At 35.0% G+C, this 15,582-nt stretch overlaps 1 protein-coding gene and 1 long non-coding RNA gene across 2 annotated transcripts; one reads left to right on the plus strand and one right to left on the minus strand.

Moving 5' to 3' along the window:
• Window positions 1-1,419: 1,419 nt before the first annotated feature.
• LOC135086235 (protein TEX261) lies at window positions 1,420-14,830 on the minus strand. The gene is made up of 5 exons (XM_063981062.1): window positions 14,664-14,830; window positions 14,342-14,421; window positions 3,988-4,209; window positions 2,340-2,454; window positions 1,420-1,757 (listed from the first exon to the last, which is right to left on the minus strand). Exons 1-5 carry the CDS (start codon window positions 14,731-14,733, stop codon window positions 1,654-1,656), a joined length of 591 nt encoding a protein of 196 aa, XP_063837132.1. The 5' UTR covers window positions 14,734-14,830; the 3' UTR covers window positions 1,420-1,653.
• Window positions 5,049-10,231, plus strand: LOC135086236 (uncharacterized). Its single transcript, XR_010260327.1, has 4 exons — window positions 5,049-5,517; window positions 6,143-6,332; window positions 7,485-8,261; window positions 9,710-10,231. It is a non-coding gene; the product is annotated as an uncharacterized LOC135086236 (long non-coding RNA).
• Window positions 14,831-15,582: the final 752 nt, after the last annotated feature.

A 15,582-nucleotide genomic window follows, 5' to 3' on the forward strand; every position in this document is an offset into this window, starting at 1 on the left:
TGGATCCTTCTAAAAATACTTTTTGGGGTAAAAACCTTTCCTTTAATGAAATAAAGTTTAGAACTAGGCTTTTAAATGGTGCCAATATTGGTGGGAAGTGGGGATGCATACGTTTGAATGTGCTTGTCGCGGGAGGTGCGATTTATTTGATGTCGAGTGTATTTTTTTTTATTTAGTGGCAACCAAACCTCTCTGGGAGGTTTGACTTCAAAATATGCTTGAGGTTTGTATGCTCTGTCACGTCATAATATGTCAATGTCACCCCTCCCGTGCCGCTCCCATACCGCAGGCACTGACTTAGTTGAGCGTCAGGCCTATAATTTTCCCGATTTTTTATTTTCTGTTCTAACTGAGCAAGAAGTTAAAAATAAGTGAGTTATTATCAATTATTAATAATCTTTGAATTTCACACAAAAACAACGCAATATAAAATGAAGTATACAAATTGTAGTCAAATACATGGCTCGGAAGCGTTTAAAATAAACATTATTTACACATAACATATTGTCTTTTATGACTAGAGGCGCCTTGCCTAGTTCCTTAATGACTGCATTTCAAGAGGCTGTTTTGCTTACATGTGGTCATACAAGAAATTCAGGATATAGTATATTTTTTCTTTTATAGATGTTTGAAATCCAACGTCGATTATTTTATTAATTAACATCTTTGAACTTCACACAAAAACAACGCAATAATATAAAATTAAGTATACAAATTGTAGTCAAATACATGGCTCGGAAGCGTCTAAAATAAACATTATTTACACATAACATATTGTCTTTTATGACTAGAGGTGAGCTTCTAAATAAATAGGTACTATTAGCCTAGGCGCAGACCACCGACTTTTAGGCCCAGAACAGATGGTGAAACGCAACTGCAACGAAACTGCAACTTTCTGATGATTCTGATTAATGAAACTGAAAGTTTCAAACTGGTCGCGTCATGTGTGGTCTCTCAACGGACGCTATGGCAGAAACTTAGATGCAACTCAAAAGTAACTAGCAGTTGCAGTTTCGTTGCAGTTGCGTTTAACCGTCTGTTCTGGGCCTTAGTTGGCCGATAGTTAGGTCGGGCTGCTAATCAGTACGAAGATGTATGAAAGTGCGCACTTTGCACCGATTTGGCATCGGCCGGTTTTTCATACAATTTAGAATCGGGCCCAACTATCGGCCAACTAAAAGTATGTAGTGTGCGGGGTATCTAAATCAGCCTACTCATAGGGCAGTTGGACAAATGTTTATACAGGGTGGAATTTTGTAATGTCACCTGAAGGGAAAGTACTCTAAATAGGTACCTACTGTAGATAAAAAAAATTACTCAAAGGATACGTTCCATTATTTTTGAAAAGAAAGAGAACTGCATTCAAAAATTATTGAGGCGCGCAGTTAATTTGACCGGGTTGTAATACAGCTAGGGTTGCCAGCTTTAGAAGTCGAGCTACAGAATAATATCAAGCGCACGCATCAGGATGTTGGGCAACCGATGATGATAGAATTCACTCGTAAACTATGACACTAATTGCATGACATGTCCGGCTTTTAGGGTGAAATGTCCGGCCAAATGAGCACAGAGTCCGGCTTTTGTGTTTTAGGACCTGGCAACCCTAAATACAGCTCACAATGTTAAAATGTTTTTTATAAGTAGACGCACCATTCAGAAGGCTTTCTTGCTTCTCTGAGGAAGGATAGACTCCTTGGCGAAACTGAAGAAAGAGAGGAGACTGTATCGCTTCGATTTCCGGGAGAGGTAGTCTGTTACTACGTTGTTGTCACCTGGAATCGAATTTAGATAGATGACTACTATGTCTAAAAATATAACCCTCTTTCTGGCGCAGTCGGGTAAAAAAAACATAAATTGTAACGTTTTTGTAACAGTTTCATTGCTACTAACTAATCTTAAGAGAAAACCCAGGAAGATTTTTTTTTAATTATTAAGAGTTAAGACTGTCGGCCGCCTCTCTGAATAACCGAATGAATGAAAAACAGAAATGAAAACTATACTATTAGCTTCTTCTTGACAAATTAATTGAATACCTAGTGTCCTAACCTTTCTCATGAATTACTTTACCTATATTGATAAAACCGCATTAAAAGCAGTTCAGTACTTTTTGCGTTTATCACAAACAGTTTAATTTTATAACTAGCGCCGCTCGTGACTTCGTACGCGTAGTTTTACCCCCTTGGGGGTTGAATTTTGCAAAATCCCGTCTTAGTGAGCATCTACGTTCTAAAAGGAACCCCCATGCAAGAGACTAGCACTTGTAGTTTCTGAGATTTCGTGATGAGAGAGTGAGTCAGTCAGTGACCTTTCACTTTTATAGATATAGACTTAATATTTACCCAGCAATAACGGCTGTCGCTCGTCTGTGGTAGGCAGTACGTAGTCGTTGGCCGACAGCGATATAAACAGCGCGAATGGCACGATCCACAGGCACAAAGTGAAGTATGCTAGCACCTGAAATTGTAATGAATAACAATATTAACATCCTATAGGATAAGAAATAAATAATTTTCCAAAAATTTTTCTCGATTACTCTTTTATAATGCGAATGCTGGAATTCGCTGCCTGCTGCTGTATTTTCCGAACATAATAATCCGGGCCTATTCGGCTAAGAACTTATGGCGCGATTTTCACCCGCGCCCGCGGCGGTTCGGGCCTGCAGCTTCTGTAGAATGAAGATACTTATGTAAAAACTAATGCACAACTCACGATGCGGTTTTCGTCCGCAGCGGGCGCGGTTGTATGCGGGTCCCGCTCGGCGGGCGACCATTTTGTACCAGTGACTTAGCGCGCGGCGCGATTAATCGCGCCGTGAGTTCTTAGAATAACCGCGCAAATAACCGCTCCCATGAGTTTTGAAATAAAACCGCAATTCCACAACGGCCGCGGTCGCGGTTGAAAATCGCGCCGTGAGTTCTTAGCCTTCAAGGTGAGAGTTAATAGGTACTTACAGGCAGATTTGTACCATCCTAGACTGCATCTCACTAAACACCAGGTGCAATTGCGGTCAAATACCTGCCTTGTTATGCATAAAAAAATCTATGTAACATACTATTTTAAACGTGGATATCATTTTCGAGCAAGTTCTCTTATCAATGTCTATTCACATTCATCACCTTCGAACTATCAAACGTGTGAAGATAAAATAGTCGTTAAGCATTCTGAAGCTATTTTCCACACATCATTCTTTCTGAATCACTACTGTATTAACCTATAGAGTTATCACGTTTTTTAGTACTGAGACTGAGTTGCATCATAACCTAAGCCCAGAACAGACGGTGAAACGCAACTGCAACTGCTAGTTACTTTTGAGTTGCATCTAAGTTTCTGCCATAGCGTCCTTTGAGAGACCACACATGACGCGACCAGTTTGAAACTTTCAGTTTCAGTTTCATTCATAAGAATCATCAGAAAGTTGCAGTTTCGTTGTAGTTGCGTTTCACCGTCTGTTCTGGGCCTAAGAGTTTGAGAAAACTTACAAATGACAGCGTAACAAATCACACAATAAAGGTCATAGCACACTTTTCAACTCCGAAAGGGATCAACACCGTATCGCCTTTCGGCGCGCTGTCAATTGAGACCCAGTACAGAGTTTCACACAAAGAATACTGACCGCCTAGAGTTGTTACAGTTACGATCCATTTCCGGGTTGATAAGTGTGCTTCGTAAAAACAAACTTAAGTACAATTTAAGCTAATTTATTCCCTAAAAGTTCCTACAAGAGACTAACGCCCGTTTTCACCATCAATAGCTACCTAATTTTTAAGTAATCCCTTTGTAAACAAAATTCCTGTTATTTGTTACCATAGGGGTCACTTAAAAATTAGGAATTGATGGTGAAAACATTCATAATGCTCGTATTCATCATCAATCCCTAATTTTGAAGTGACCCATACCAGAGGTAACAATAACAGGAATTTTGTTTTCATAGGGATCACTTAAAAATTAGGGATTGATTGTGAGAATGGGTATTAGTTTCATACATACCTCAGAATAGTTATAATACACCGATCCAAAGTACTTCAACGCTAAGTAGTGGTGTAACACCAAGGAAGACACTGCAGCGACAAACGCCAGGCTCGTGACTCGTACTACCGGGAACTCTCTGAGCAAGACTGTGTGTAGCAACTGTTGGAAGAGCCCTAGCGCGTTGAGGTAGAGAGGTAAGTCTTCGAAGAGTATCAGCCCCAAGTGGATGACGGATGTCAGCTGAAACGTTATATCTTTGTTGACATAGTGATGGTCAGGTGGATTTGTTTGTCGCGCTGAACTGCAGCACAATTAGGCTCAGTTGCACCATCTTATTTTAACCGTAACCATAACAATAACCGGTGTTTTTTGTATGGTGTTTGGGCATTTTTCTGACGTTTCTTAAAGTTGAAGTAAGATGGTGCAACCCAGGCTAAAAATAGGTATAATTTTATAGAAAGTCAGCGTCAAATCGTTCGTGACACCCGAAGTAGACATAAAGTATGCAACACGTCTTTGTTACGATTGGAAAAAGGTTGTGTTGTCAACTTTTTGGCCACTTTGGGTGTCACAAACTATTTGACGCTGACTGTGTGAGGGGCAGACATGGGAAAATAGTAACAATTTAAATAGTAAACATCTTCTAATTGTTTTATCTTATCTTAATTACTTTTAGTGCTTAGATTTACGAGTTTTGAGACTTTTTTAAGACCAAAAATTAAGTGAGTCATCTCAGAATTTTACAAATATGAAAATCATGACTTTATTATCTAGTTTTCTTTAGGGATATTCGATATACATCGATGTATCGAAAACATCGATGTTTACAATGCGATACATCGAATGGATCCGATGTTTTGAAAAGCTATTGAAATACTCGATGTATCGATGTTTTTAAGATTTCAGTGTTAAAACATCGAATCGATGATAACCAATTAAAATTTCATAAAACTCAAGTCTGACCACTAAAATTTTACTTATACGGACAACCCAACTTGTATTTTAAAAATGTTGGCAACACTGCGTACGATTGCAGTGAGTAGTGTCTCTAGCATGAAGCTAAAGATAAAAGTGGAGGGCAAAGTTGGAACAAAACTTGAGTCAAATACCTACTTATATCTATCTCGCTCTCTGTGGCCCTACCTCTCTTTTTAGTGTGAACTGTAGTATTGCTATCTTCTTATTTAAATCTCCTTGTAAATTCTTCGAAATAGCCAATTCACTAACCAAATAAGAAGTTAAACAAATAAATAATTAATATTTGAAACTTAGATTACCTAGTTAAATAAAAAATCACAAAATTGTCGGCCATTTAGGCTTAATGTGTTGGCTAATCAGGGAATTACAATCCCAATTTCTGAGGTATCGGTAATGTGGCAACATCGGCCGAATCCGGCCCATCATGGCGGTTGTTTACTATGCAGTTGATTTCGTTTGAGATTTTTCAAGGGACCTTATCATTGTTTTGTCTGAAGAAATGGTGCAAAATTGTATAGTGCGTGGTTGCGGTAGTTCGTGGTGTCCTGGAAGTGATATAAAATTCCACGCGTAAGTGTTTATTTCGTGATTTCTGACATTGGATCATTGTTAACATATTTCTTTGTATTTTCACAGTAATTACTTCCTAAAACGTTTTACCAGTATTTAAACTTATTATTAAATGTTACATATGTCAAGAAAAAGAAGATTTTACATTGAGTTTCATTGACTTTGAGCAAATTTAAAGTTTTTGTTTCTATAAGACATTTTGAAGTAGTATGACCATATTGAGGATATATCTGGGACTTTCTGTGGGACCTTACTTATCTAATTTTGCATAATGTTTTCTACGGCCGTTTACTGTAATCAATCCATATCCAAATCCGTCTGTCAACTGCCAAATTAAAATCTGTTTTCTATCAAATATCCACAGTTTTCGATGCCTTTACACTTTCTTAATGTTGTAATTCATCTTAAAACAAAAACATCGAAAACCGAGGATATTTAGACCAAAAACAATTTAGAATTTGACAGTTGACTGACGGATTTGGATTGAGATTAAAGAATGGCAGCATTACTCAGTATCAAATTTATACACATACGCATAACTTAGACAAATTATTTTAGTAACATATCTAACTTTTGTACATTTTATAATATACATTTAAGTACATAATTATGTTTTTTTTTTCAGATTTCCTAACAATAGCACTCGGAGAAAATTGTGGTTATCCGTTGTACCATTGAAAGCGAAGTTTTATAATAGTGCAAGGATTTGCAGTTTGCATTTTCAAGAATCAGATTATGATTCAACAACCAGGCGACTAAAACAAACAGCAATTCCTACTATAATAACAAATCAAGAAACACTAGCACCAGGCAAGGTAAATAGTGGACATAATTTTAATTATCATAAACCAGTGTTGGCAAAAAGTTAATCTGATTAATGATTAAAATCATAATCAAAATTTTTTGATTATGATTAATTAATCATTAATCAAAAATTTTGATTATGATTAATTAATCATAATCATTAATCGTTAATTTGATTATTTGATTAACTATCTACTATTTTCATAAGAAAAGGGTTGGGGGTGTATGAAAAGGTACCCGCGACTTATAAAATGTCTAGCAAAGGGGGGATCAGGAGTTGTACTGTCGTTTTCCCAAAAAACTGCGTCAATGTTCACTACTCAAAACACTTATCGCACTAGTTTTGTTTCTCACAATTCCTTCTATTCTTCCGGTATCCTCCAGCAAAATTGGGTCAGGAAAGAAGTTAAGCGGGCTGGCTGACGATAGGGGAGAAGATCGTACCAGAAGTTTCGGGGGGAGGGCCACGCGTGGGCAAGTCAATAGAAGGGTGGGGTTGCTAAGCTAGGAGGTTTTGCGTGTTGGGGAGGTGCAGGAGACTTCGTACCAGAAGTTTCGGGGGGAGGGCCACGCGTGGGCAAGTCAATAGAAGGGTGGGGTTGCTAAGCTAGGAGGTTTTGCGTGTTGGGGAGGTGCAGGAGACTTCGTACCAGAAGTTTTAGGGGAGGCTAGGGGTGGGGGGCAGGTGGTGGGAGTGTGGGGTTGCAAGTAAGTGCTGGAAAGGTAGGGGAAGTGGACTGATATCCTCCTACGGGAGGTCGGAAGACTGCACCGGAAGTTTCAGCGAGGGAAGGGGGCGGGGGGCAGTCTAGGTTACCTTATATTTATCCTTATACCTGTCATAGAATTGTAGCCTAAAACCAAACATCTAATATTAGAATTCAATGTTTTAACATTGTTTTCGATAGAACATTTAAGAAGTTAATCAAGTTAATCAAATTAATGATTATTGATTAATGATTAACAAATTAATCATGATTATGATTACTTTATTAATCATGATTATGATTACTTTATTAATCATGATTATTTTAATCAGGATTAATTTAATCATGATTAAAATTAATCAAATTAATTAAAAAAATAATTGATTAGTGCCAACACTGTCATAAACAAGTATGTAAATATGGCAATTTTTTTTTACTATTTATTATATTTTTCAGACAATAAGTTCATTACATGATGAGTCTATGGTGCAAATAGCTGATGTGACCGTACCAAGCACTAGTTCCGGCATTTGTAAAAGCAATTCTCCACTTATGGAAACCGGATATGACGAGTCTATGATGCAAATAGCTGCTGTGGCTGTATTACCAAGCACCAGTTCTGGCATTTGTGAAAGCAATTCTCCACTTGTGGAAACCGGATATGACGAGTCTATGATGCAAATAGCTGCTGTGGCTGTATTACCAAGCACCAGTTCTGGCATTTGTGAAAGCAATTCTCCACTTGTGGAAACCGGATATGACGAGTCTATGATGCAAATAGCTGCTGTGGCTGTATTACCAAGCACCAGTTCTGGCATTTGTGAAAGCAATTCTCCACTTGTGGAAACCGGATATGACGAGTCTATGATGCAAATAGCTGCTGTGGCTGTATTACCAAGCACCAGTTCTGGCATTTGTGAAAGCAATTCTCCACTTGTGGAAACCGGACATGACGAGTCTATGATGCAAATATCTGCTGTGGCTGTATTACCAAGCACCAGTTCTGGCATTTGTGAAAGCAATTCTCCACTTGTGGAAACCGGACATGACGAGTCTATGATGCAAATATCTGCTGTGGCTGTACTACCAAGCACCAGTTCTGGAATTTGTGAAAGGAATTCTCCACTTATGGAAACCGGAGTGAAACGTGCTGGCTGCAATATTGAGAACCAAACTAGAAAGAAACAAAGTCGAAAAATTCTTCAAAATATAAGCAACCTTAACAAGTCACCTGTAAGTTTCCCCTTTCCTTTTCTAAATTAACGTTATAAATACTTTTTATGTGTAATTATTATGCATTTCTTACCATAATTATTACGTGCCGACCGCGGTGTGGTAACCGTCCGTCACTACGACACTAAGGCTGAGTTGCACCACCTAATTTGAACTGTAACAATAACGATAGCCGGTGCTTATTGTATGGAGTTTTTTGACAGATTTTTGATGTTTGTCAAAGTTAAAGTAAGATGGTGCAACTCAGCCTAAGCATGAAGCTTCTTGTTTGACCCTTCATATGAAATTAGGTGAAATTAGACCTATTTTTATCGACAAAAAAGAGGTCAATTTTTTTTTGTTTTTTTCTTAAAAAAATTTATAGATTTTTTTTTCTTGCAATTACTTATTGTAAAGAAAACGTAATAAATTTTTGACTAAGAGGTATATCCTGATAAAATAAAAACAGTAATAACGCTAAATAACAGACGATACTAAATAAATACATAAAATACTCAGAAAAAGAAAACGAATAATAAAAAATGATACTTTCTGAAAAAAATCTGCTTTTAAATTCGTGTTTTTTTGGTTATTTGATAAATTTCTCCAAAAAATGCCCCTATAACAGGTGGTTTTTATTACTTTGTATTATTCTCTATCGTATTACAAAGGCCTGCCACAACATTATTCTCCGCTACAGGTAGAGACAATTTTAATTTTAACTAAAATGCTTATTTTACTTCGAAATATTTTGTTTTTATTTGAAATCTAACTTGTCTTTATTAAAATTACAAATCTTGAGCCATTTTCAGTTTCGTTGTTAACGAAGCGTTGAATGGCGCGCCCGGAGAGGCTTAGTTCAAACGATCATTGCAAACGTTGTGATAGGGATAGAGACATGCGATTTTTGGTTTTACGAAGGTATTACGATAGAAAATAATACAAAGTAATAAAAACTACCTGTTATAGGGGAATTTTTTGGAGAAATTTAACAAATAACCAAAAAAACACGAATTTAATAGTAGATTTTAAAAAAATCATTTTTTATTATTTGTTGGCATTTTCTGAGTTTTTTATGTATTTTTTTAGTATCGTCTGTTATTTAACATTATTACTGTTTTTACTTTATCAGGATATAACTCTTAGTTTAAAATTTGTTACGTTTTCTTTACAACAAGTACCTAATTGGAAGAAAAAATATTCTATAAAAATAAAAAAAAATAAAAAAAAAATTGACCTCTTTTTTGTCGATAAAACAGGTCTAGTTTCACCTATTTTCATAATTATGTACACTTTATCGTGACTCACACTGTATTTTTGCTAATGGACATTATTGGACATATTATTATTACGTCACATGTCTGGCGCGTCAGTTCTGTTTCTGTTTACTCATGAAGTTGCGCAACTAGTATTTAATATTAATTAAATAAATCAAAAACCGATTTTACAAAGTTTTCTTGTTTTCTTAGGTCAGCGGTGAAGACCACGTCCCTGTGAAGAGTGACAAGGGCATCCAAGTAAAAATAAAGACTGCTCAAGAAAAAATGCTTCAAAAGAAAACAAAGATACTAAAGCAAAAAGTGGCGCGACAAACTAAAAAAATTGTGAATATGTCTTCTTTAATGTCAGCTTTAAAAGAGTATTTTCGTCATTCAGAAATTGAAAATATTATCCAAGGGCGTTTTGCTGATATCTTCAAAGAATTCAATAAACCACAGAGTAAACATGGCATTCGATATAGCGAAGAAGTGAAGGCCTTTGCTTTAACTTTGAATTTCTATTCACCAAAGGCTTACGAATTTTTAAGAAAATATATGACTTTACCTCATGTAGAAACTATTCGAAGATCTTTGTCTTTATTCAATTGTAATGTTGGTTTCTTGTCTGAAGTACTTGAATATTTAAAAGAACAAGTAAAGTTATCTGAAAAAATGTATTTAAAAAATGTTGCTTTAATATTTGATGCAATGGCATTAAAACAAAATTTGACATATGATCAAAAATTGGACAAAGTGGTTGGATATGTAGATTTAGGACCAATTTCTGTAAGTGATCCAGAAAAATTAGCTTCTGAAGCCCTCGTATTTCAGATAGTTTCATACGGTGTACGTTTTAAGTGTCCAATCGCATATTTTTTTATTGCAAATAATTTGGCTGGGGAACTGCTATCCGAATTAATTAAAACAACAATAATTCTGCTTGATGAAATTGGTATCACCGTAAGATCTCTGACTTGTGATGGTGCATCATCCAATGTAAAGGCTTATGAATATTTAGGCTGTTCACTAGATCAAAATAATTTAAGACCGTTCTTTCAACATCCCAACGGGAAGAGCAATGTTTATTGTTTGCTTGACGCTGCACATATGTTAAAATTGGCTCGAAATGTGTTAGCTGATTTTGAAATGAAGTCAAATACCGGCGATATTTCGTTTGAATATATACGAAAATTACACAAAATACAAAGCAAAGAGGGGTTAAAATTTGCAAATAAATTAACCGCTTTGCATATAGATTATAAAAACAAAAAAATGAATGTTCGGCTTGCTGCGCAGGTTCTTAGTTCATCAGTTGCTGATGCGATTGATTTTATGCGCGTTAGTGGTCATCCTGATTTCCGTAATAGCGAAGCCACTACAGAGTTTCTCCACATGATTGATAGAATATTTGACCTAATGAATACAAAGTCACCCTTTGGAAAAGGTTCTAAGTCTCCATTATCGATGAAAAACAAATGTTATTGGGAACAAATATTTAATGATACTGAAATGTATCTAAAATCTTTGACAATAAATGGTAGAGGTATTTTAAATCACCCCAGGAAAACATTTGTTTTAGGATTTTTAATGAATATACATAGTTTGTCATTACTTGTTAATGATTTGTGTACACAACAGGAAAATCCATTAAAATATTTGTTGACCTTTAAGTGTTCTCAAGACAACTTGGAAATTTTTTTTTCTTGTATTCGCGCTCGCGGTCGTGCACAAGATAACCCATGTCCACTAGAATTCCGATACATAATGAGAAAGATGTTATTCCGTAATTCCATTCAACCCTCCATCAATGCCAACTGCATAGAAAATGGATTTGAGACTACACAGGTCTTCGATTTCAATAAACCGAAAAGTTTATTTCAATCTCAAGAAGAACCTAACAATGAACAAGACATTGAAAATGACGTATTTAAAAATTTAGACTCAATACATAGTCCATACCAGGAAAATATATTATATTACATAACGGGTTACATTATTAAACGAATTCTTTCCCGCATTTCTTGTGAACATTGCTATGATGCGTTAGTAGCACTTCAAAATCTGCCTACAGATCATTCATATTGTATGATTGTAAATAAATTCAATTCATTTACGACATTTGTGAACCGAGGTAAACTTTATTTTCCTTCGGTAGCAGCTTACAAAATTGTAAAATATTGTGATAAAATTTTTCAACGAGCCAACTTGATGGGTCAACTTAGAGCAAATAACATAGAAAACCAATTGATCAATGTTGTTTCCCAACATTTTACTCCTATGTTACAGGAAATGATTAACCATCCAATTACGGATTCAATCAATTGTAATCAATTGCATGAAACTTTGTTAATTAAACAAATAGGAAAATCATTTTTTAACATGCGCATACGTTCTCATTTAAAGAGGCATACAGAAAATTTATTGAGTGATTTACGTGGCAAGAGGCAGCAATTACACAGAGCAGTGATATTTAGTCATGTTTAATAGAAGTTATAATAAATGATTTTATTATGAAGTGTTTTTTATTTCTACATAACAAATTACACATCTGAGCCCCCAAAAAAATTACACGGGCGTTGAACCTTGTTGGAATTGGAAACGGGAATGTAAGTGAAACTAGACCTATTTTTATCCCTTCATTCCCATCCACCCCCTTTAAGCTTGCCACCGGGGTGGTGGTTGGCTATAAATATATGGCGTTTATAATCCCATCTACCTCCTTTCAAATGCTCATTGCAAACGTTGTGAGGGATATAGACATGAAATTTTTGGTAATACAATAGAGAATAACACAAAGTAATAAAAACCACATCTTATGTTTTTATTTTATCAGGATATACGCCCCTTAGTATAAAAGTTATTACGTTTTCTTTACAATAAGTAGAAAAAAATATATTAAATATTTCATTTTTGACCTTTTTTCGTCGATCAATATTTCACCTTTTTTCATAATCATATTAAGTGCACTTTATCAAGACACACTGTTTAAACGTAAATCAGTCTTTGTCGTCCTGAGAAAAATAAATAAAAGGTTACCCTACTTAGAAAGAGAGAGCCTGCCCACAGAGAGCGAGATAGTGATACATAGGTTGTGCTTCAAGTAGGTATTCTAAGTCTGGCCTCCACTTTTATCTTTAGCTTCATGGTCTCTAGTGACAATAAAAAAAAACTGTTATGTCAGTCAATGTCGCGTCACGCGTGTCGGTTGGCGAGTTTGTTTGTGTCAATCAACAAAGAAATAGGCTGAAAGGCAAACGTTTAAATAAACTGTTGTTTTTGCAAAGTCTTCCAAAAGAACACTGGAAATACTTAGGATATAACAAACTTATAAAAATAAATGCGGATGTTTTTTTTGTTCTTACTTTAATATACAGTGTGAGTCACGTTAAAGTGTACATATGAAAATATGTGAAACTAGACCTATTTTTATCGACAAAAAAAAGGTCAAAAAATTTTTGAGATTTTTTTTTTAATTTTTTAAAGAATTTTTTTTCTTACAATTACTTCTCGTAAAGAAAACGTAATAACTTTTAAAGTAAGAGGTATATCCTGATAAAATAAAAACAGTAATAATGCTAAATAACAGGCGATACTAAAAAAAAACATAAAATACCCAGAAAATGCCAACAAATAATAAAAAATTATACTTTTTGAAAAAAATCGGCTTTTAAATTCGTGTTTTTTTGGTTATTTGATAAATTTCTCCAAAAAATGCCCCTATAACAGGTATTTTTTATTACTTTGTATTATTTTCTATCGTATTACTTTTGTAAAACCAAAAATTGCATGTCTCTATCCCTATCACAACATTTGCTATGATCGTTTAAACAAAGGCCTGCCACCACATTATTCTCCATTACAGGTGGAGACAATTTTAATTTTAACTAAAATGCTTATTTTACTTCGAAACCTTTTGTTTTTATTTAAAATGTAACTCGTCTTTATCAAAATTACAAATCTAGAGCCAGTTTCAGTTTCGTTGTTAACGAAGCGTTGAATGGCCCGCCCGGAGAGGCTTAGTTCAAACGATCATTGCAAACATTGTGATAGAGATAGAGACATGCGATTTTTGGTTTTACAAAGGTAATACGATAAAAAATAATACAAAGTAATAAAAACCACCTGTTATGGGGGCATTATTTGGAGAAATTTATCAAATAACCAAAAAAACACGAATTTTAAAGCAGATTTTTTTCAAAAAGTATATTTTTTTAGTATTTGTTGGCATTTTCTAGGTATTTTATGTATTTTTTTAGTATCGCTTATTATTTAGCATTATTACTGTTTTCATTTGATAAGGATATACCTCTTAGTTTAAAAGTTATTACGTTTTCTTTACGAGAAGTAATTGGAAGAAAAAAAATTCTATAAAAAATTAAAAAAAAATCTCAAAAATTTTTGACCTCTTTTTTGTCGATAAAAATAGGTCTAGTTTCACCTATTTTCATATGTGCACTTTAACGTGACTCACACTGTATAATGAAGATTTTTCTCATGTATGGCTTTTACTGTTTTTTAATAATACAATGCTTAAATTAGTGGATTATAAAAAAATCTTAAAAAAGTACTCGATTTATACAAAACATCGATGTTTTCTTCCAATACATCGAAAGAAATCGATGTACAGTTTCAAAATATCGAATCGAAAAAAACATCGATGTTTTTTCAAAGTGGACACCCCTAGTTTTCTTTATGTTTGCATACTAAAATGTATTCAGCGAAACATGAAATTTATTTTATGTAGTTGCGACCATCATTATGTTACCTGTTTCTGGCAAATTAATAAAATTGATTTGATTTGAAATTGATTCGTCCAAAGAGGTAAAACATGTAAACACTTACAGCCACTGCCCAAGAAATGACGTATTTAGCCATTACTGAGTATTCCTCTACCAGCTCCGCTAAATAGTACATGCCCGCCGCTGTGAAACATAAAAAAATCATCTGGTAATTTTTTGCAACTTAGTAATCAAATTATAACATTAAACTGATTTATAGAAGTTATAAATGGAAAAATAAATAATTAGCATTGACTGTTAAGAAACTATAAAACAGGCTGTCTATAAATATCATCAATAAATATAACTATTTTAAGCAAGGAAGGTCTATAGCAAGGTAAATATTGTATAACACCAAATTTTAAATTTCCTGTATGAAAACTCACCTATTGCAAGCGTCACGAAAATCGCCTGGACCGCAAGAGAAATAATACTCAGTATATACAGGAATAACATATTGGAAAATGATTAAAATCGACTTTGTTTTGGTATAAATGCAAAATTTTTGCAGGTTAGACGCGTTGTCATTGGCTTGTCACTGATATGTCAATGTCAGTTTCAATATAGTCGCGTTCAGATAGGTACTGCAATTTATTTGAAGAAAAAAAAATATAATGAGTGTTCTTCTCCTATAGGTGGCTCTGACATCGAGATGTTATGAGAATGATTTAAGGAGAGCTACTAAGGCTGAGAACTCACGAAGCTGTTTTCACCCGGGCCGCTTTGATGCGGCTGTTTGCGAGCGACAACAACCGGCGCAACCCGCCACTCGGCGGCTTCGTAACACACCACAAGCAACGAAACACCGGTATCGTGATTTTAGAAATCTCGTCAGAGTAAATTCTTTGTACGAAATCCGCCGCGGTGGACGTGGAGAAACCGCGGCGGGTGCTGCGAGTGATAACCGCGTCGTTAGCCTTATGATATTAAAACTTCATATTATTACATTTATCTTCTTTTATTTATTAAATAACAATCAACAGGATTTTCACTTTGTGACACAATCACATTCGTTAACTGATGCACGAAGTACAATCAACGCAATCGCTGCTATTGGAGCTAAAAGCATTTGCTCTAAATTAAATATTTTCTTAGATTCATACTCAGATTCTGGAATAGTGTATGTTTCTTGTCTTGCTTCAGAATTCAAAGTAGAAAAGCTTCTTTTAGTTGTATTAATATCACGGCTTATTTTCTTGTAATTTGACAGTGGCTTCTTTTTGGGTATAGGGGTTTTGCTATTGAAAGTTTCTTTTGTAGAAGGTATAGTGTATGGTTTGCAAATGTCGAACTTCGGTTTGGTCC

Source organism: Ostrinia nubilalis, chromosome 30 (genome assembly GCF_963855985.1).
Source record: "Ostrinia nubilalis chromosome 30, ilOstNubi1.1, whole genome shotgun sequence".
Classification (NCBI taxonomy): Eukaryota; Metazoa; Arthropoda; class Insecta; order Lepidoptera; family Crambidae; genus Ostrinia; species Ostrinia nubilalis.